General features: G+C 37.4%; 1 protein-coding gene across 5 annotated transcripts in view; it reads right to left on the bottom strand.

Moving 5' to 3' along the window:
• Nucleotides 1–9740: 9740 nt before the first annotated feature.
• GDA (guanine deaminase) overlaps nucleotides 9741–23407 on the bottom strand; it is an 87752-nt gene continuing 74085 nt past the window's right edge. For 2 of the 5 annotated variants that reach the window (XM_064490274.1, XM_010999942.3), the window contains 4 exons: nucleotides 20306–20452; nucleotides 17101–17231; nucleotides 15454–15481; nucleotides 12625–14613 (listed from right to left, as the gene is read on the bottom strand). In XM_064490274.1, the coding sequence (XP_064346344.1) occupies nucleotides 14543–14613; nucleotides 15454–15481; nucleotides 17101–17231; nucleotides 20306–20452 (377 nt within the window). In that variant the 3' untranslated portion in view covers nucleotides 12625–14542. Of the gene's footprint in view, nucleotides 14614–15453; nucleotides 15482–17100; nucleotides 17232–20305; nucleotides 20453–23407 lie in introns of all 5 variants that reach the window. The other 3 variants (XM_064490275.1, XM_064490273.1, XM_064490276.1) reach the window with 3 other exon arrangements.

Raw genomic sequence — 23407 nt, 5'->3', positions numbered from 1 at the left:
AGAACCAGCATCACTTCTGCTGCATTCTGTTGGTCAAGGTGAGTCAAAAGTCCAGCCCAGATTCAGTGTACGAGTACTATACAAAGGCCTGGTTCATTAAGGTCCATCTTTGGAGACTAGCTTAGCCACCTGATTTTTTTTTTTCAATAAATGGGATTAATATTGCTTCTCAATCACCATCACTTTCAAAGTATCATCAACTAATAACAAGGTTATAAAGATGAAATAAGTCTGGTGATTGCCTGCTGTGGTTGGAAGGAAGTAGGCTCATCAAACTTGAAGATGGTACAAAGCTGGTGGGCATAATAAGTTCTGGATCCAAAGACTAATAGGTTGAAAAGGTGGACTGACTCTAGCACCATGCAATTCAGTAAGGGTAGAGGAAAAGTCCAGCAGCTGGATCGAAAACTCCAATGACTAAGAAAATTAATGATGAGAAAATGCATGACTTAGCAGTATGAAAGAGAATGAAAAGTTCAGGTATATAATAAAGCTCAGTATGAGTCTATAGTGTCATGTGGTCAAATACCAAAAAACGGTCATAGCCTCCATGGATTGAAGTCTTGTATCTTAAAAAAAAAAAGAAAAAGAAAAAGAAAAAAGTGGAATAATAATAGATATCTGATATCTTCTGGAGAAAAATGACTGGAAGGTGGTTCTGTGGCCTAATAATTTTGGAGATAATGTGTAAAACAAAGCCAGACAAAACTAAGCCACAGAATCACCTTCCCAACCATATTGAGTAACTCAGTATCAGTAATGTGCTGCTATAAATCCTGACTCTTCAGGGGAAAGGGGATGTAGATAAAGAATGTAATTTTTCCCAAATTTATTTGGCCACAATAACTTTTTTTTCATGAAGCATCTCCCAGAACCTGTGTCCTGGGGAGCGTACTTTGAGAAAGTGTCCTGAGTTAAGGATTTGATACTTGTATCTTTCTTTGCTTAAAAAAAAAATTACAAATTTACCTTTAACCCATGGCAACTTATTTAAAGGGGGTAATGGACTATCTGGATATCGTTCAGGGAGAGGAGGCCTTAATGATGGGAAATGGTGAGATATGCACTACTGGGAATGCTTCATCTGGCGAAAAACATGCTTCAGTGGAACATAGTAGGTATCTTCAGATATGTGAAGACTGTCACAGGCAAATGGACTAGACTTGTTCTTGTAAGGGTTACCAGTGGAATGGGGTGGAGTAAGAGGTTGCAAGATTTTGTCTGTTCAAGAGAGGGTTTTCCAACTTGGTGGTCCAGGAATGGAAAAAGCTTTGAGCTCTTTCCAATGACATAGCCTTGAGCTCCCAATCACTCTCAGGGCTTAAGCAACGTTGGGTATTCATTGTTGGAGATTTTAAACAAGGAATTCAAGCATCAGTGAGCTGTTTGGACAAAATGATCTTTAAAGTTTCCTTCCAAATCTGAGATTCTAAGTTTCTAGCCCTTGTCTCTTAGCTTCCTTCTTGGGACCATTACTACACCATTTCCCCATTTCCCTGCTGATTGATGATTTCATTTGACTGTCTAATTCTGGCAGAGGGGTTGGTGCCTTTTATTAGTAGTTGCTTTGCCTAAGTTAGAGCAAACTTTATGATTTGAGTCATGTGTCTAAACTGACCAAACCATAAGCAATGTCGTTGAATTTTATTATGGTGAATGTGTAAAACAGTTTGTACTGCATTCTCACTTCTTAAGCCAACTTTACTATACCCATGGAAGTTCATCATTTTGCAGTATTTCCACAAGCAAGATTCCTTTTCTGATGGGCAAATCTTTGCCTTTTATCTTCTAAGGACTTAAGTAACTCAAGCAAGCCATTTGGGATTTCATAATTTTGTTTCATTTTTTTTCCTTGTGAAATTGTCCTCATTAAGGACAGTAAGTAAATGGTATTTGTTTGCATTAAGAATATAGTTTTCTTTATGCTTGGCCTATTACAGAATCTGGGTGTAACCTAAGAAATTATTAATTTCCTTGCACAGGGAAAAAATAATGTCCAGCTTCCTGCTAGAAAAATAATATTGAAAATTTTGTTGTATTGTTTTAGACTTTTATTAAAATCATGAATTTCTATTCTGGGTATCAAGATAGAATTAATTTAGCCTCTTTTTTGCCTCTGCAACTTGCTTCTTTTGGAGGGAGACCTTGGTTGTTTCACAGAGCTGTCTGTTCAATCTTTGGCCACTAGGTGGTGCACTGGTTAAACATTACCTCCACCTTCCGGGATTGCTTGCAATCTCAATTTATATTCCAAAGGTGCCAATTTATCTCTTGTACCAAAAGGCCAGTTTCATTCACCTTGAAATAATTGTATTTATTCTTGCATTTTGGCGAGTTACTCAGTTTTTCTGGCTCTCTCCCATGTATACATGTTACTGAACTTTTTCTTTGATTTTTCTCCGGTTAATCTGTGTCATGCCAATTTAATTTTGGACCAGCCAGAAGAACCTAGAAGGGTAGAGGAAAATTTCTTTGTTCCTGACAAAGCATACACTGTGTTTGCTATGTTAGCATCTCAATCTTAGTTTTATATTTAACATTTTAAAGAAAAGTAAAAGAGGAAGTCAGGAAAATCTGTTCTTTCTCAGAGTGGAAAAAAGTGGTTGGCGTGTCCTATCTCTGGGACAACTGGTGCCACCCTATCCAAGAGGACAGAGTCCATTGCATAAATCACTTGTCCCCTCCTCTCATAAACTGATAAAAAGACATTCAGCTACTGTTGGTATGTAACTGAGTAGTAGGCAGGAGGTGGCAGCTATTTAAGTGCAGAGAATTATTTCATAGATACTGAGTGGAAACATAAAGAATACCAACAGTGTAATCAGACCAACTGAGTCTGGTAACAGAGGCTTATATCAAGTCACCAATGAAGACTTTTCACTCTAACTTGTCAGAATGGCAGAAGATACATACCCCTGATGCCCACCCCCCACTCCCCAACCACCATATGGGCCTTAAGAAATATTTGCCAGGGTAATAGAAGGAATTTTAAAATTCCATTTTAATGGTAGGCAGGTCTTTATTCAAGAGTTGCATGATTACATTTTAAAAAGAAGAAGAAGAAGAAGGCCAAAGAGGATTTAATACAATTAAATCTTATGAATCTGAGGGGAACCGGAAGCACACACAGGCCTTTTGGGAGCCTTCACTGAAAGTAAAAAAGATATCAAGGGGCCAAAAAAGCTTTTCTCCTTCTCAGGGGCCATGTGGTCCCTTGTCTTTGCTTCTCTGCACAAGTCTGCCCTGTTCTGCTTCTCTCTACAGGCTGAATCTGCTTCCTCTTTTGGGCCCCTTGACTCCCAAGTGGGAATATATACTCAGCCTCTGACTATAATGTCATTACTGATCCAGTGACAAACCCACTTGGTTTATTTGGGTCCTGAATCCTAATTCTAGGAAGAGATCACTGGATTGGTCAAGCTTGGATCAAATACAAATACTTGGCCAATCTGTGATGGCGGGGATAGGATGTCACAGTAGAGCATCTTATGTGAAGAAAAGACTGTCACCTTTTGTAAGGGACAGTTCAGCAATGGCTGCTTGCTGGCAGCGGAGCACATGCAATTTTTTTTACTAAATGAAGATTTTTTGGACTTCATAAAATTTAGAAATATTTAAACAGCAAGAATATTCTCTTTTTTTAACACTTTTTTATTGAGTAATAGTCATTTTACAGTGTTGTGTCAAATTCCAGTGTAGAGCACAATTTTTCAGTTATACATGAACATACATATATTCATTGTCTCATTCTTTTTCGCTGTGAGCTACCACAAGATCTTGTGTATATTTCCCTGTGCTGTACAGTATAATCTTGTTTATCTATTCTACATTTTGAAATCCCAGTCTGTCCTTCCCATGCCCTGCCCCCTTGGCAACCACAAGTTTGTATTTTATGTCTAAGAGTCTATTTCTGTTTTGTTGGGGTTTTTTTGTTTTTTGGGGCTTTTTTTAGATTCCATATATGAGTGATCTCATATGGTATTTTTCTTTCTCTTCCTGGCTTACTTCACTTAGAATGACATTCTACAGGAACATCCATGTTGCTGCAAATGGTGTTGTCAGTTTTTATGGCTGAATAGTATTCCATTGTATAAATATACCACTTCTTCTTTATCCAGTCATCCATTGATGGACATTTAGGCTGTTTCCATGTCTTGGCTATTGTAAATAGTGCTGCTATTAACATCAGGGAGCAGGTGTCATTTTGAAGTAGGGTTCCTTCTGGATATATGCCCAGGAGCGGGATTCCTGGATCATATGGTAAGTCTGTTCCTAGTCTTTTGAGGAATCTCCATACTGTTTTCCACAGTGGCTGCACCAAACTGCATTCCCACCAGCAGTGTAGGAGGGCTCCCTTTTCTCCACAGCCTCTCCAGCATTTGTCATTTGTGGATTTTTGAATGATAGCCATTCTGACTGGTGTGAGGTGATACCTCATTGTAGTTTTGATTTACATTTCTCTGATAATTAGTGATATTGAGCATTTTTCCATGTGTCTATTGATCATTTGTATGTCTTCCTTGGAGAATTGCTTGTTTAGGTCTTCTGCCCATTTTTGGATTGGGTTGTTTGTCTTTTTCTTACTAAGTCGTATGAGCTGCTTATATATTCTGGAGATCAAGCCTTTGTTGGTTTAATTTGCAAAAAATTCTCTCATTCCATAGGTTGTCATTTTTTTTTATTTGTGGTTTCCTTTGCTGTGCAGAAGCTTGTAAGTTTAATTAGGTCCCATTTGTTTATTCTTAAACAGCAAAGAATATTCTTGTTTATTTATTTATTTTAAAGTATAGTTGATTTACAGTGTGTTTCAGATGTACAGCAAAGTGATTCAGTTATACATATACAAATATATCTATTCTTTTTCAGATTCTTTTCCATTATAGGTTATTATAAGATATTAAATATAGTTCCCTGTGCTATATATAGCAGGTCCTTGTTGTTTATCTATTTTATATAAAGTAGTGTGTATATGTTAATCCCAAATTCCTAATTTATCCCTCCCTCCAACCTTTTTCCCTTTATTAACCATAATTTCTTTTCTGTGAGTGTATCTACTTCAGTTTGTAAATAGGTTCATTTGTATCATTTTTTTTTAGATTCCACATATAAGTGATATCCTATGATATGTGTCTTTGTCTAATTTACTTCATGTAATATGATAATCTCTAGGTCCATCCATGTTGTTACAAATGGCATTATTTCATTCTTTTCTATGACTGAGTAGTATTCCAGTGTGTGTGTGCATGCGTGTGTGTATAAAACATCTTCTTTATCCAGTCATCTGTTGATGGACATTTAGGTTGCTTCCATGTCTTGGCTATTGTAAATAGTGTGGCTATGAACACTGGGGTGCATGTGTCTTTTAGAGTTATCATTTTCTCCAGATATATGCCCAGGAGTGGGAACAGCAAAGAATATCTTAAGCAAAATAAAGGCTATGAGAAGTTACAAAAGAAACAAATGGTTGTAAAGTGTCAGCTCTCCTGAAATAACCAATACATTTAGGATTAAGCTAATAAAAAACATTATTAAGTTTAGCTAGGGGTATTGTTATTTAGGTTTTTGTGGGGGGTTTGGCACTGTTTAAAACCAATGAAAACCTATTGATGTAAATATTAAGTAATTTTTATAGATTTCAAATAAAAACTCATAGCGTATAGAAATGATCTTTACTGTTTCAAAGGTCTTCATCCAGCCATGTCAAATCTCCCTCAATTATGGTTTAGTATAGTGGACTTTTTATTTCAATAAAAATAAAATACTTAACACCATCTGATTCTAGAGCAAATAAAATTGAAATGGGAATAATGTATTCAAAGAATTATATTTAAACCATATACATTTGGAAAACACTGTTTCAGGCAGTAAGAACAAACGTAGCATTAATTAAGTAACAGCAGTTAAACTAAAAAGGTAAACCAAAATTGTTCTTCTCAAAGGGAGAAAACGGTCAGATGTCCTGCTGTGGCTGTAGGCATTTGGTAGTCACCTGCCACAAACCTGAATCAAGTCTGCAGGTGCCTCTCCGAGCCCTCACAGTTTAACTCTTCTTTTCAGGGACCTGATGTCCAGCGGGATTCTCTGACCCTCTCAGGCCTCTGCCCAGGGCTACATGTGGAACAGGGGGAGCCATTTGGGAAAAGCTGGGATCTCAACTCCCTGTCAGCCAGTTTTTGTCTCTTTTGACCATTTTCTTTGTTTAGCTCATTGAGCTTTCAGTCAGCAGAGCTGCTAACCAACTTTCTTGTGCTTTTTTCCTTCATGATTAAGAATTCATCTTTGATAGGGGAAGATGGTTCTTTCTGATTCTTTCTCCGAGGCTTCTGCCATCTGCTTCTGCCATCATCTATACTTCTGATGTAGATAACTGATATTTTCATGCACTTTGGGAAATTTCTTCTCTATTTCCAAGCATTTAATTCCCTCCTCAGTGGATTTTCTGCGAGGTTGCATTATGTTCTTGACGTAGCTCAAAAGTATTTGAAATTTTAGCTGAAGCTTTTGGATTTCACTTGCAAGGTGTGAATTTTTAGGCTGTAAACATGTTTGCTCGAGCTGATGACTTTTTATTGACCCATATGCTCTTTATTCAATTAATTTTTTTCACTTAATTCATAAATACATCCTTGTTTTTCTCCTTTAACCCTTTTTAAGTAAACATGACAACAAACAAAAGGATACTGAGGTAGCCCACAAAATGGCAGAATGATAGGACCACAGCAACCGTGGGGTCTCCCATCAGATCAGGGAGCCACCCAGCCCAGGGCCTCCTCTCTCTGTCTCCAGCCCCAGAGTCAGAAAAAGGCCTCTGGATGTTTATGGGCAGGTTCACCCTCCCAGGTTTCCCCTTAGGGCAGGAACATGGCTGCGGGCATCTCTTTCCCCACCAGCTAGGGTGAAGCTGTGCACTGTTTGTTAATAAGACACCCGCCCAGTGAACAGTTAATGACCCAGGTTGCACATGAAGGTGACAGTTTCTGGACTCAGTAGGCATTGCATCATCTCTGCATCTCACACCTATGATCACACCTGGTCCTTGTCATCACCAGGATGGCTCTCTTCTCTACACCCTGCCCCTGACCTTACCAAGGTATTTGTTCATAACACACATTTGTGGGCCCCAATGCAGAGCTGTGAGTCAGTCTCTAGGAAGAAGGGCCTGGAAACGTTCATTTTGAATCAGTACCCCTAGGGACCCGTATGGTCACTGGATTGTCCACCTCATTCTTACTTTACTTTTTTCAGAGAATAAGGTTCTTTGTGATGACGCTGTTGCTCATGCCGAACGCTCTGTTTGGAATACCATTCTGACAGTCTTCACACGGAAAATAAATCCTTACTCTTCTCAGCTCAGATGTTACTTCCTTCGCAAAACATTTACTACAGTCTTTGCCCTCCATTCTCCCCACCCACCGTATCCCCAGCACACCGCAGCTTCCCCCCCGCCACCGAGTGCCCGGAGCTCTCTGTGTATCTGTCATGAGCTTAATATGCTGATTTGTCTACATATTCCCCTCACCTGCCATTCCAGATTGAGTTCCTCAAAGAGATGAACATTGTTTTTAACCCTCAAAACTAGCCTATGCCTGGTATCCAGTGTACACTTAATAAGTATCACTTGAATAAATATGGTTTAAAACTTAACCAATTTCATGATTAGTAAATTAAACATTATTTAATTAAACATTATTTATGCTTCCTGCAAGTATGAATTTCTATCTTAAAAAAACTGATTTTAAGTATTCAATTTTATCAGTACACGAGAAGCACAAGAGGACAGCTATGTTCATTGCAGGGCAACCTGGTATGTTGATTTCCATTAGATTCAGTTATGCCGTGTTAAGTGGTCTACAGTACCACAAGTGACATTAAATGAAGGGTTTATAGGCATTTATATTGACTTCTTTCTTATTTTAGCTGGGCAGTAATTTTATAGGGAACATGAAAATTTTGTACAGATGTCTACATAATAGGTTTTTTTCCCCTCCTGTGAACTACGGTAAATATCCACTTGAAAAAGATTGCACAGTTGTCCTGGACATCAAAAGATCTGTCACTGCTTTTACAACAACCTCAACCACAACCAACCTAAACTCCAGAGCTGCTCTTTCACACACACACACTAGCGGAGTTTTACCATGAGATCTCACCCGATGCGCGGTGTACCGCCGCGCTAGGGCGTGTCTGCGATACTGAGGGTTGTTGTGGTTATATAAATTAATCCAGAATACGTAATGTGCAAAGCCTGATTCATCTTGCATAATTCTGCCAGGAGGAAAGTATTCATGAATTGAAAAAATATGTGCGCTGCTTTTTCTGAGCCCCTTAATTTATCCTTTGAAATAACAAAAGCCTCTCATGTCTTTACCTGTCCCTGTGCTTCAGTCAAGCTTTTCAAAGTGCTCTCCAAGCACAAAGCTATCTCTGCATTTGTTCCCCAGCTCAGGTGTGGATAGAACAGCTCTTGCCCAAAGAAAAAGAAAACATCAAAAGCTCTTTAAGTTCTCTCAAGTGCTTCAGGAAGCACATTTAGTCGTTAGAAATCAAGAGTAAAACTCTTCCTTGGGTTGTTCATTTATGGGTTGGGCCTTTATTTGACAGCAGTAAAACAGAAGTGCAATTTGGAGACTGTCCATAATCAAAAGGACAGAAATTAATTTCACAGTGAAGCTGTAAGTTTTAGTTTTCAAGCAAGTGTATGAGAACCTCTTGTCCGCATAAAATGGTAATCCTTCTAGGGCCTTTATTTCTCTTATGTTAGATTTTACTGCCATGACTTTGAGTTCTCTTTCTACAAATGGAGCAGTGAATGTTTGCTTAATTCCCTTTAGGGATGGGCAGAATCCAGCAATTGAGGAGGGCTCAGATAGCCTGAGAAAATCCAGGTCATCTATCCATATTTTATCACTTTTTACATTGGGGCAAAATGTTTTATTTTTTCTGAGTTACCATTGAAAAATTTTGCAACAAAGTTTTTGCCATAGAGAATGCTTTTTTAGCCACCTCCTTCTCTCTTCCCACACTGAAATATAGACTTAACTAATATGGAAGCATGAAAAAACAAGAAGTATGACAAATCTAATGTAATTTTACAGTGATGGTGTAGGCAGCCTTGATAGTAAGAGGAGATGAGTCTGAATTAGTGAAAAAAAACTTAATTACACTTTAAAATAACATTCTGTCACTTCAAAGAACAGAGAATACTTCCTTTACCCCATTTCAAAAAAGATTTGGAAAAAATCCTTCTCCTGTTGGTGACAACTACCTGCTGTGTCCAGTTCCTTCAACCAAGTGGCCTCTTTGTGGAGTCTTAAAGCATCCTACCACAGGCCCTGCTTTGCCAGGCAGGTGCTTATTTTACGTCTAAACCTTACCTTATAGAACTCCTGAATTGAGTACCATGCAGTAGTTCACATATGTCTGTTAACTGCCTGTCACCAAACTCTGTGCCCACAATGTGCAAATTAGTGACCCATTATTGCTACATTATGCACATGAACATTCTCTTCTGGGTATTTTGACTAAGTTGTTTTTTTTAGGAAGAAAAAAAAGGTGCTTATTAAGTTTCTTGGAACATTGAGAATTTATAGACCAAATCTGCTGCTCTCTTAGGCTCCATGTTCTAAATAAAAACTAATGAACATAGTAGTGCTGGAAAAAATCAGATTTAATCTTTACAGAATATTTTTATGTACAGAGAGATCCTTAATATCACTTGGTTTTGATTCTAAAAAACTGGTAACAATACATTTTAAATTATTTTTCTTTCTGTTCAGTCTGTATTCATGTTCAAAATAATAACCATCATACAGTGAGTACTCACTCTGTCCTAGACGCTGTCGTAAGTGCTGGCTATTTATTGTTTTATTTAGTCCTCACGAGTCTAAGGCAGGCATTCATGTCACAGCCAAATCACAGAATGGAGTCATGGACACTTAAAGTACACAGCTCAAGAGGCCCTGGAAACTGCTTCCACACTGCAGGTGACGACCCACTGGATGTTCGAGGAACCAATTTAGGAACTCACTATCAGCATAAAAAAAATTACAGAGAATAGAATAGAACAGACTAGAAAAGAGCCCAGGGCATCACAAATGGAGAAAGTATTACTTTGCGGAGACTTTTATTTTCAATACATACGCACATGTGTGTGTATGTGAACTAATTCTTGATGTTGAAGTGCATGTCTCACTCTGGGTTGTGGCTTAGAAAATAGGAAATTCCAACTCTGCTGAAATCAAAGGCAGTAGCAATCTGATTCTAAAGGGCTGAACATTGTAGCAATAGCTTAATTTTTAAGAGCTATGTACAGTGACTATTATAGGATGGCAGATACATGTTGGCCCACAGCTAAATGTTCTGTTTTGTCTTTTTTGGGTTTTTTAAAGCAGTCTTATGATATTTCTTTTCTTAATTGCAATAACATTGGTTAAAACATTACATAAGGTCCATGTGTACAACATTATATTTCTACTTCTGTATACATTACAGCATGCTCATCACCAAAAATTTAGTTTCCATCTGTCACTATACAGTTGACCCTGTCTGTCTTTTTAAATTCACGTTAAAAGGAGAAAAACATTATAAGATTAATCCCCCTTCTATCAGACTGACAGAACTCACAACAACAAAAAATGTAAACACAAAAATCTCATTTATTTTTGTCTGAATCACAAAGGAGCTCACTCAGCACAGAACAATAAGCAAATCATACAAATATTGAGGAAAGATGTCCCCATGAATACGTACATAGATATATTCTTAAGAGCAGCAAATAGAAGTTTTAACACAATGTAAGGTGGTTTTGGATAAAGAAAGCTTTCTGACAGGCCTCTGAGCAGGAGGTGAACAGGTAAATCAACACCACATAACACCTGCTACTCAAGTCACTTGAACCCCAGACTGTGGAAACCATCTTGGAATTTACATTTAGTTTTATCAATGGCCTGTTCAACTTTTGCATTTCACTAAATTTGGACCAGATGTACAAACTAACCCCTCACCTCTTAGTTTCTCAAACTCAGGGCTGTCGGAGGGGAAGGGAATGGTGGCTGGGCATGAAAACATGCATGTGCCCAATGCCAGGGCTTCCAGCAAGTGTCCACACACTGGTGCACTTCTTCCCATGCTTTTCCTTTAGAGACATTAAAAAAAAATCAGGGTCCAAAGTCATACCTAAAGTTGGCTAAGTAGACCTGAAGTTGCAAAGTAAAAGAAACACCTTAAAATTTCACAGCAATTCACAAATTTGAAAATTACTTCAAGACATTGTCCGTAACACATTTTTTAGTCCACCTCATAATAACTCAGAACACTTTTTAAACACGTGAATGTTTTTGGCAGCATTATCTCTGCCCACTAGGTTACAGAAGCATCCAATTTGGGACATCTTCCATGTATAGCACAAGGTAGGACTGATAAAATGTGCTTCCCAGCTTGCCTTTAAAGCTTTCCTTATGTCTGATTCTGGGATGAAAGATTAGGAATAAGAAGAGTCTGGAAGGGAGTGAAGATCCAAAGTACATTGTTGGATCTCACAGCCATTATATTTCCCTTCTGAGATCTCACCCGTAGCTGCCAACAGGGCTATTCAAGGGCACACTTCACATCAGCTAAGCATAACAGAGGTGCTTCCCCACCGCCTTTCTTCCCTGACGGTACAGAATTCTCACAGAAATGAAAAAGAGATACGGTGGGGCTCAGCACTCACAATGTCAATTTAGAAAGACCTCCTGGCAAGAAGGGAGCTTACTCCGAGATACTCCCTTGGATTCTAAAACCTTTGACAATTAAATCAGAAGAAGCTGGAAGCATAAATAAGGGACAGAGTTTCCTCAGTCTCAGTTTACAGTTACCTGGACAGCCTCTCCTGTCCTAATCCTGTATTTCATTTTCTTTTGAAAATTAAATTCGCCTTAGCTGATTAGCCTGCTTTTGTGTTCTGGTTGCAAAAGTATTTTTAAATGCATGACAGTCCATATTATTGAATATGTTTTTACCTGTTAAAGTGTATTCCATTAAAAGTATCATGAAACCTGAGGCAAATAGTGCAGGGTAGGGTGAGGGGGCTGAGAAGAAGTTTTAATTCTTCCTTTCCTGTCAGAGAGCAAAATATTCAAACATAAAGTGACAAATAGGATTGGCTTGGAATACTGCCTCTCTGCAATTCAGAAAGTCAATTTACATGAAGCAAAGGCAACACTTCAAAGTGCAGAACATCTGGGCACGTGTATGGCTAGTGCCTGCAGTACCACAGAAAGCACATGCAACATTCAGCAACACTGCACTTGGGGAAATAAAACACCTAAGTTATAAGCGATTCAGGGAGATAAAAGTACATATAAACATTTCAACACGTTCTATTTTTACTAGAAAAGATATTTCAGGTTTTAACATACTATCAGGACTAAATTTAACATTTGACAGATTAGTTGTATATGGCCATTCTTCCATAGCTTCTGATGCTACACTTATCTATGTTGACTGCATTTGAGTCCTAAATCTAAATGAAAACTGATGTATCAAAATGTACACCCTTAAGGAAGGGAAAAGCATAGGATCTTGCAAAGGCCTGGAATAGCTGCTGCCTATTAGTGGATCTTGCACATGTCAGCCAGCTTCCTAGGCCCACTCGTGTGGGTTAGACTCCAGGAAACAAATTTCCCTTGTCAGGGACTGGGAGATAGAGCAGAAAACACTTGCCGACACTATAAAGAAATGGAGAGAAATTCAGCGGGACATCTTAGACACGGCTGAGGAATTAGAAATTCTGGAAATAGACAGAGACTGGAGACTGGGTTTATTTAAGTTGAGTTACTTAATTAATACCCCCCACACAAACTCAGTTGTTGTTGTTTTTTTTTTTAAGACCCCAAATTTGTTCCATCTTTAAGTGTAGTGTATACACAAATCTAAAAGTGCTTCCCCAGGAGGGCACCAGGGACTCAGTAAATTACTGCTGAATTAGCATGACTATGTGAGAATAAAATCTGTAGTACCCAGGAAGGAGTTTTGTTCTGAGTTCTGTAGCTAGGGAGTTAGCTGCATTACGTGAAGTTCTCTACTGTGAGGTGATAGTAGGAGTCGCACTACACCCTAACCTAAGCCCTAGGTGTGAGTGTTACATTAAGAAAATTTACTCCTTTTCCTTGTTGGTTTATAGTACTTGGAATTAAATTAATACTTAAATAACATTCACATCAGTACTTTTTAAGGATTTATCATGAAGTCATAATTTGTCTTTAATTCCAGGTTATGGGAAAGCATATTATACTAGCCAGGAAGCATAAAAACACTCTTTGCTTTGTTTACTGCTCCCAGATGTCTACTACAGATTAAGTCCTATTAATATAAACATTAGTGGGACATCTATGTATTTTTCATTATCCTAAAATTCTAATGTCCTGAAAATTATTAAGGATTAAAGAGACAAAAGGGGAAAATTGAAAAATAGAGTGCTTTCAATATGCAATGTACAATGTACAGTGCAACGTTTAAAGATTTTTAATAATATTTGTCTAATAGGATTTGTCCTTCATTTTAAAGTACTGACAGGCTGACATCTGTGTATGAAATTTCCAGCAACTATGGCATAGTTCTTGGGGAGAATATGTCATTGCAGTGACACCCTTCCCTTTAGTAGTGTCAGCTCCTGGGTGCCTAGAATTTGCCCCAGTTTATGAAGGCTCCGGTCTACACAAGAGTGGAGTATGGGATTTGTTTCTCTTCTAACAAAACTGAAGCAATAATAGCATCACACGGTTATACATTAAGGTGATTTTTAAAGTACACAGAAGTACAGCTATTTATGGCACGTAGTTATGTGAATAATATTCCTAAGAGACTTTAAATCTTTAATATCCAACTTCTGTCAAACACTTTGAAGCACAGAACTATATTAAGAAAGCATGTGGCATTCAATTTCTGACATTTCATCCCCAAAGAAGGGAAAGCACAACAATAACATGTCTCTGAAATGCAAATTCCATTAAATTCAAATTTCCAGAACACAAGGTCAATCTAGAAGCACATTTTAAAATTCAACAAGTTCTCTTTTTAAATTAGTATGCTCAGTATATAATTTTCAAACACAATCTGAAGTGATTTTCCAACATTTGTTTATAGTCTTTTTCTCTCATAAAAATATACTCACTGGTTCATTTTCTGTTTTCTAATTTTCACATTTATTAGCTCAAAATATCTAGCGTTATAGGAATATCTCTTCTCTCCACATTTCCAAATGTGAAATAGATTTATTTAAATCTCATCATCAGAACACCACCAGCAATAACATTCCCTTATGTTTGAGCTTTAAAGTAAATCTGAACAGCTCAAAAAGGAAAAAATTTTAATCCTCCCAACCAGAGAGTTGAGAATTAGCACAACTTCCTTCCAACGATTTGTCAAGTGAGTACTGTAACTAGACACAGAAGGAGATAGTCATTCCAAGAAAAGGTACTACGTTTTGACTTTCCAACTCCGCCTGGGCACAAGGGAGACGCAGAACCACGTCATCCCAAGAGAACTCGCAGAAGCAGGGGTCTTACACTGAGCTTGAAAAGGGAACCACCTGCTTTCCGCCCACATAAACCTCCTCAATATTTCGGTCATCCCCTGAAAGAAAAATCAAGCAATCATTTATAAAGTGTTTTTGTATCAGTAAGTATTTTAATTGTCCCTGGGAAGAATGTAAAAACAAAAAATACTTTTGAGAAAATACAAAAAGCTGCCCTTTCCCTCTCAGATTGTTTACAACCTGAATGGGGAGACACGACCAATAGAAGATGCTACCTCTAATCTGAGGATTAGGGTCTGAAATATGCATTTAAAGCAGAATTCACATGAAGCTGAATCGGCACCCAAGCTGTCCTTTCAGCTGAAGTGAGTGGTTCCCATTTCCAGCCCCAGTTGTAAAGGAAATGCTTATTTTATGCCCCAGAATCCTACTCAGCATGGTGAGATAAAGGGCCTGCCAGAATTGAGCTTTCATAAGAAATACAAGGTGTGTCTCTCCCATCCGAAGTTCACTCAGGACTCAGAGCTCACTCAGCAGAGTGGAAGAGCAGAATCTTCCACACTATTTACTTATCTCAATGATTAGAACTGAATGTGAGGACATTAAAAAGCACATGTGGCAAGACTCCATCACATACTTATCACAGATACAACATGGTAGGGCAGACTGCGGGGCACAGAGCGAGTGCAGGAGGGAGGGAGCTCGCTCCCCTCTGGCCGGCCAGTCCTCGGGTTAGGACTTAGGACTGTATGATCTAGAGGAGCATATTCATTTCAAATAGTGCCTTTAAATATTGTGCTCAATGCTGAGGAATGTTTAAAAAAAAAGATTCAAAGCAAATGATCGCACATAGGGTTTAACATATGGTACAGTAAATGCAGAGAGCATACCCTAAGAGACAAAGATTTTATTTAGCATAAAGACATGTATCTACCTACCTAGATAGAGGAACTTCTGGATAACAGCCTAAAGTGAAAAGTAAAAGTAATAATAAGAAATAATATTTTGTGCATTTACAAAACTAAATATACAGCCTATAGTAGTTGGCAGAACCCAGAAATATAAATTTATTTCTCAATGGCAAAATCTATTAAAATTTTTTTCCTAAACGTTTTTTTTCTTTTGTAAACATATATATTAATGAAATGGTGGCTAAACCCACAGAGAAAAATGTGTTGGTTGTACATTTCTGTGCCCAAAATTATTTATATATTTACATAAAAGATGCTACCTTGGTTAATCAATGTCTTTTTGCATTTACACATTTGAATTACTTTAGTCTTGCATTCCCTAGTAAGGAGCTACAGTGATAATATTTTGAATTAAAGCCCTAAAAAGATCTTGATACAAGACACATAATCCATCCATTTGAAAATTATTTTTCTCTGCTGTGTTATTTTTCTTAGCCTGGCTAGAACTTGGTCCCAGAAATGGATACACTGATGGCTATTCCAATAACAGAGCCAGGCAGGAAGGGTGAAGGGGAAGAAATTATTTGTCACTAACAACCCAGTATCCCAAGTCAAAATGCTAAATAAACTATGGCCAAAAAGACCTAAGTCTACTCACAGGAGCTGGCTTCTATGGCTATCAGTCACTGTCTCACCTAAGCTGCACTGAACACCCCGAAACCTGCTTTTATTAATGAGAAAGCAATGGGCTTTTGCCTTAAAAAAAAAAAAAAAAACTATTAACAAATGTTTTCCATTGCCTGAAAGTTCTTAACCTTGAAATCTTCAGAGGAAAAGTGTTACATAAATCAAAGAATTTAATTTAATATAATAATTTAAATATTTCAAGAGATATATAACTCAAAAATGCCTGGATGAGTGGGACCTATTCCCAGAAACTCATTCTAATAAAAAAAAGTAACAGAATAAGTAATATGAAAGTAACTAATGGTATCACCTTCAAATAATCCAGCATCTTTCTTCTAAAAACTTCAATGTGTTATATTTAGGATCACATTAAGAAAAACAGTATTTCACAAAGAATTGTTATTAAAGTAAGAAGGACCAGTTTATACATGGAAAAACATTTTATAATAATAGGAACAAAGTTATAAAACTCATTTTCTTAAAATTAAGAAAATCAGTGTAGCATTGTGGTCAAGAGCGCAGACTCCAGAAGTTAGAAAGCCCTGGGATGGAATCCAAACTGTCTACTACTTACTAATTACTAGCCATGAGTCCTTTGGTAAATCACTTAACCTCCCTTAAGCCTCATGACAATATTAATAGCACCTGCTTCTCATAATAGTTGCTCTGGTAATTAAACAAAAATGATGTATGAAAGTACTTAATCCTATGCCGTCTGGCACATCACAAGTGGGTTCAGTAAGGGATAGCAGTACTGTGGCTTCTTATGGACAGATACCTTCAAATATACAAATATATTCAAAATACAACTGTTTCCTTAATACCATTATTGTCATGAAACTATAACTTAAAAGGACCTAGCTTCTCTTTTAAGATTCTCCTGCATTCCATTAAAATGTTCCAGTGTCTTATTTTTTTTTTCTATCGGGAAGCTGCTGTGACTAGTTCATGAAATAAATGCCTTTTGATCAACTTCCTTTTACGTACCTCAGAAATATCACCAATGAAATCCCCATAAAACAGGTCAATGGGAGAGTCAGATGCTTTGGGGTTGATCAGGAGGGCATCAAATTCCTTGCCCACTTCAAAGTTTCCAATCTCTTTATCCAGCCCCAGGGCTATAGGGTGGAATAAATTAATAAACAGTCAGGATTTCGAGCCGTCAGACCATGCAAGTGCCCCAGTTTGCAAGGACAGAATCTGCTAACTTGTCACTAGAAAAAAGTTAGGATCTTAATAGTGAAGCATTCCAATAGGTTGCAAGACTTCAACTTACAGAAAGCAGAATAAGCACAGGGAAAGCAAAATCTGAGAATAAAAGAAGTTCTCCTCATCACCATGATCGTAATTCTGATGGTGTCTGTCTGTTTCAGCTCTGTCAGGGCCCTTCACAGCCCTGCTGGTCTCTGATTTCCATTCATCCCTCTGAGAAACATGACAATTTATGTATCTTTTTTCCCTCCTATTCTCCTACTGACATTCCAGTTCCTTTCCTTGCTTTTTTTGTTCTTTTTGTTCTATGAAATAGCCGACAAGATCTATTTTTGTGGCTATGAAATGAACCTCAAATAAACAAAAAATAATTGTTCTTTTGCATATCTGTCAATGCAGACATATCCATCATAAGTTCCTTAGTTTAAACCTTTTGAATAGAAAAAATTCACTTCTGAAAGTAAATAGATCCTCATAACTCAAGAGCACCAGTGCTTTGAAAGCAGATTAAATTCTCTGTAACCTTAAAGATTTTCTGATTGCCAGAGAAGAATGATTTTCTAAAATAGGGCATAGGTCAGTAACATCTATTGGCTTGATCCATCTCATAGCTAAAATTCGTGTTCTGTGAATTGTGGACATGGAGGAAGAACATCTCAGTTTTATGGTTTAGTTTCAGAAGATAAGGGTAGTTGGCTTTCCTGGTCAATGAAGATACTGAATTTAAAGCTCCTCAAAGCCTGTAAATCTGAATAGAGTGTACCAACTGGAGTGCAGCATTGTTTATTTGAATTGTTACATGTATTCGTTGTGTTCTGTCGCTGTCAGGATACAGTCCCAAGTGAGAATATTAGATCCCATATTCCTGTTAGACAATACATGCTACGTTATATTTCTGTGTATGGATACCCAGAAGTCTTCTGGCAATGCTCTAAGCACTGACTTAGATGTTCTCCTTGTTCTTAAATGGTTATTTAAAGGGTAACTCTTTTATTCTCAGAAAAGAAAAACTTTTTAGCTAAAGAATTCTTATAGGAAGACAGGGGTGCAAACATAATTGGAAATGTTAAAAGCAGTTAGGTGACTTCTACTGATTGTGTGAGGAAGAACTGAATGCAGCAGAAAATCACTGGAAATTTTTTCCTCCTTCAGTGATCACACTCTACTTCGTTTTGCCCTTGACAAAGAAGCATGATAAACATGAGCTTTTGATGACTATATTCAGCAGAAAATTGTTGCATGTTTAATAGGTCAGATAACCAGGTTCATTTGCCAGGGTTTGTGAACTAACTGGACTATTTGTAAGAACCTGGAGAGTTCAGGCATGAACTAACCAGAAAGATACTACTCTCAGTGAATTTGTAAATTGACCTAAATTCAGATTACTGCAGAGAGGCCCAGCTGGGCTGGTAGGCAACTCAAGTGCATTTTAGGAAATGCAGTTTTGCTGTCTTTGGAGCAAATGATGAGCAGTGATGGCTTTGTGAAGGTGATTTATGCATGTCTTGATTTTGAGAGTGAATGTAAAGCTGGGAAGATGCCAACTTTAAACAAGGGTCCATTCATCTCATTTCACTCAGACTCTCATAGAAACACAAGCTAAGGAAAAAGAAATTCCCTGGCAGTAACCCCAGCAGCCCAGAAAATAGATTTGAAAGCTACACAGCAAGGTAGAAATGATGTGGTAAGCACCCCACGCCGGCCTGGTCAGACACAGGATCCTGAAGAAACAACTCACAGAGAGCCTAGAATTAAAAAAAAGCACTTTTTAAATACAAGATGTTTATACCATGAAAATAAGGTGGTAGGACAACTTCTTGAACTCAGATGTGAAAGTGGGGTGGCAGTGGGGAGTGTCACAGTTGCTAAAATAATGGAACTTTTAAAACTTGGAACTTCAGAAAATGAAATCATAGACTTAGGGAAATGCAAAGAGCATGACCTCTACTTGTTTTTCTTGAAATGTCCTTTATGGCATTCATCACAGCCTGGAACATTCAAAGAAGAGCCAGGAAGTTTCTCTTCCCAGGATACTCTTGGCCTCCATTGTCCTTCATTTCTAAGATCTAGGGTATATATCAGAAATGTAAAAAAATTAAAATATATAAAAAATGTACACCTCTCAAGATCTGTGTTATTTCTCTCTTGCTACTTAAGGTTTCATGCTATGTTCACCGTCATCTATCCAGATTATACTGTATACTAAAGTGACTGGAAGTAGTACAATTAACAATTTCTATTTTTCCATAAAAATAGTTACATGTGAAAACTGGGAAAAGCTGATCAACAATATTTGCATATCAACCAACTATATTTTTACATCTTTCTCCTTTTAAAGAGGCTCGAGTGATTAATATACTTAAATATATCAACAAAATACATGGTTTAAGCTGAGATTTATTCAGGAAGTTACCACAATGGAAGGCAGTGGGTAAGAACCTTCACTCTGGTGCCAGATTTTCTGGATTCAAATCATGGCACACAGTAGCTTAATAGGTATATAACCCTCACTCAGGTCCCTAGCTGGTAAAATGGAATTAATAACAGTGGCTCTGAGGATTAAATAATAACATGCAGAAAGCATGTTGCATAGTGCCTATCACATGACAAGATTCATGGCTATTATTATTAGTATTACTACTTAGGCCAATAGAGAGTGTGTTACTTGACTCAATGGAAAAAGCTGATGGTTTTAAAGAACTCATGCATATGAGCAATGCAGGTATCCATTAAAACAATATAATTGCATACTGAACATCTCTTTTGCCAAAAACAGGGAACTTGCCAAAAGAATGATGCCTCCACCACATGCTTAAACATGTACTTTACTTGCTAAATTTTGGGTATGTTATGTGAGATGTGACAATCATGAGCACAGGATGCCATGCTGACGCCACTGTCATGTGCCCTTATACTGCAGTCAGAGGCACAGACTGACATGGTTGTACACTGTGCAAGAGAGAAATAAAATGATCATTACCTTGGCTTCCTCCAAGAGTAGCTAGTCTGAAGACCTCTTTGAGGGTGAGGCTTTTTGCATTTATCTTATTAATTGAAAGGGTATTGGAAACCATCACTGCTCTTCTGATTGCATCAAGCATGGACGATGAATAACCACCAGCCACATCTGTGGTTGATAAAATAAAGCCAAAACAGTAACCTTATGAGATAAATAAAATATTAGGTATATTAGGTGGTTTTTGTCTTTAGTGACAGATATTCAGTCTTTAATATACTTCAAAGAAAAGATCTGGTCTACAAACACAGAATAGACAGAGTAACATTTAAAGGAATTCAGAACCTCCAGTTAGTTTCAAATGTATCTGTATTAGTTTCCTAGAACTGCTGCAGCAAATTACCATACACATACGTGGTGGCTTGGAATAGCAGAAGTTTCTTCTCTTACAATTTTGAAGGGCAGAAGCCTTAAATCAAAGTGTTAGCAGGGCCACAATCCCTACAAAGGCTCTAGGAAGACTCTTTCCTGGCGTCTGTCAGTTTCTGGTGGCTCCTGGCATTCCTTGGCTTGTGGCAGTGTAACTCCCATGTCTGCCTCCATCTTCACATGGCCTTCTTCCCTCTGTCTTTATGTGCCTCTCCCTGTCTGTCTCGTAAGGACAGTCATCATTGGATTCACCCTAATTCAGAATGACTTCATCTTAAGCTCCTTGCCTTAATTACATCTGCAAAGACCTTTATTCCAAATAAGATCACATTTACATGTTCCTGGTAGACATCTCTTTTTTTGGGAGATGGGAGGTGGAGCACAGTTCAACCCAGTACAATGCCCAAATGTTTAATAAAGAGAAAAAGCATCTCTGAATATTCCTTAAACTCTCACAGAAATTGGTCAGATATGACCACAATGTTCTAAAGATAATTTAGATAACATGAGATTTAAAATAAGCTCACAGTTCTGTGTTCTAAAAACTTGTCCTAACTCTATTCTAATTCAGATGAGAACTTTAGGAATTAAAAAGCTACTTCTTTCATAATTTTTCAGGAAAAGCTTTTACAATGAAGTTATATATTCTGGAAAATTAGTGTAATAAATGAGCAGTGCTGCTGTAGACAGCTTTATATTTGTCACTGGCGTCATTAGATGAGGAATGAGATTTTTTATAGTGATTTAAATAAGCCCCTAATCATAATTAAATTGAAATACTACCTTTGACAAGAATGAATGTAGAATTTATTAAATGAGTTTGTATAAATAAATGTCAAGTAAGTTAACATGTTTTATTAGAGGGAGAGTACATCTACAGCTAATAAAATACACTATATTTCAAGGGTTCCTCCTGTCATTTCTAGGTAGACACATATAATTGTTAGTGCCTGTATGTACCAGAAGGATCAAAAGGAACAGCCTACTAAGTAATAATCCTAGATTGCAGTTTAACTTTATGTTCACCTGTCTTACATGTCTTTAGAGAAACTTGTATGATAATTTTTTTAGAAAATACTATTCTTTAACCAGAACAGTATTGCCAGAGAATCATTCAGTTCCTTGACAAGTTTTATTCACGGACTTAATTATTAGTCCACTTTAATAAACAATAGCCATTCATTCTACCTTCATTTTGTCATAGCATCAAACTAAGAAAACAAATGATTTGGGAATAATGCACGTTAAACTTTGAAATACTTTGTCTACCAATTCTTTGTTACTAGAACAAAGAACGTATTGAGTCTAAAGGCAGAATAAAATGATATCACTGCCTGGTGTGGAAAAATGGGAAGACTGAATAAGTATTTCAAAATATGTGGATAAAGACTGGAAGGAAACAGAAGCAAGGCAATGCTATTAAGATGGTGTGAGGATGGAAGATTTAAATACTTTTATAACAGGTTTTATAAAATATGACAGAAAGTAGTCTCTACCTCGATATCTAATCAAAACTATCCATTTTGAAAGAATAAGGATAGATTTGGAAACAATGCTCTAATTTATTGAGAAAATTTCTAGAGCCGTCTTATGTTGCTGACTTAATCATTCCATATTCTTCTGGTTGTTGTTAATGAAGTCCCAACAGAGGAACAATACTGGGTGGATGAAAGAATGAACCCTGGACCAGCCAACAATGGTATTTAGTCAGGACCGTATGCGTAACAGTCAAGCTTTTCTCTTAGGAATTTCCATTGTGATACTAACATCCTGATCCCTCCCCGTTGAGCTGAGCCCGGGAAGCTTCCTCATCCCTCTGCAGCAGTTGTAATGTAGGCAGACTCTCGACTGTGGATTTGGAACTTTTTTTGCTTTGTTGGTCTTTGGTCAGTTACTTAGTACTGATGACCCTCAGTTTTCTCAGAAAATATAAATAACATCATCTGTCTTAACAGTTATTGAGGAAATTCAGTTAAATAAGGTAAGGGCTGGGGAATGAGGACCAAAGGGTAGAAACTGCATGGTGGAATGGTCGAGGGAGGAAAATGGGTGGTCTTTCTTAGAAATCTGTTCCCTAACCCCATGCCCTCTCTACTGTCATGAAAAAGAATGGCACTATCACTTGCTTGCCAGAGCCAACATAAAGACTGGTTTTTTTTTTTAACATCTTTATTGTGGTATGGTTCCTGAACAACAAACTACACATATTTCAAATGTACAATTTGATGAATTTCAATAGATGTATACACCAATGAAACCTCTACCACAATAAAGATAGCTAACGTTTCCATCACTCCCCAGGACGTGCAATTTTTGAATTCCCAATTTATCCCTTCCCATCCCCTCTCCCCTCTGCTAACCATAAGTTTGTTCTCTGTGTCTGTGAATCTGTTTCTGTTTTGTAGATAAGTTCATTTGTGTCCTTTTTTTTTTTTTTAAGATTCCACATATAAGTGATATCATACGGCATTTTCCTTTCTCTTTCTGGCTTACTTCACTTAGAACACTTCACTTAGAATGACAATCTCCAGGTCCATCCATGTTGCTGCAAGTGGTATTATTTTATTATTTTTTATAGCTGAGTAGTATTCCACTGTATATCTATACTACAGATTCTTTATCAAGTCATCTGTTGATGGTCATTTGGGTTGTTTCCATTTCTTGGCTATTGTAAATATTGTGGCTATGAACACTGGG

Source organism: Camelus dromedarius, chromosome 10 (genome assembly GCF_036321535.1).
Source record: "Camelus dromedarius isolate mCamDro1 chromosome 10, mCamDro1.pat, whole genome shotgun sequence".
NCBI lineage: Eukaryota > Metazoa > Chordata > Mammalia > Artiodactyla > Camelidae > Camelus > Camelus dromedarius.
Note: the sequence above shows the minus strand (reverse complement) of the source record. Positions and strands in the feature narration are given on the sequence as shown.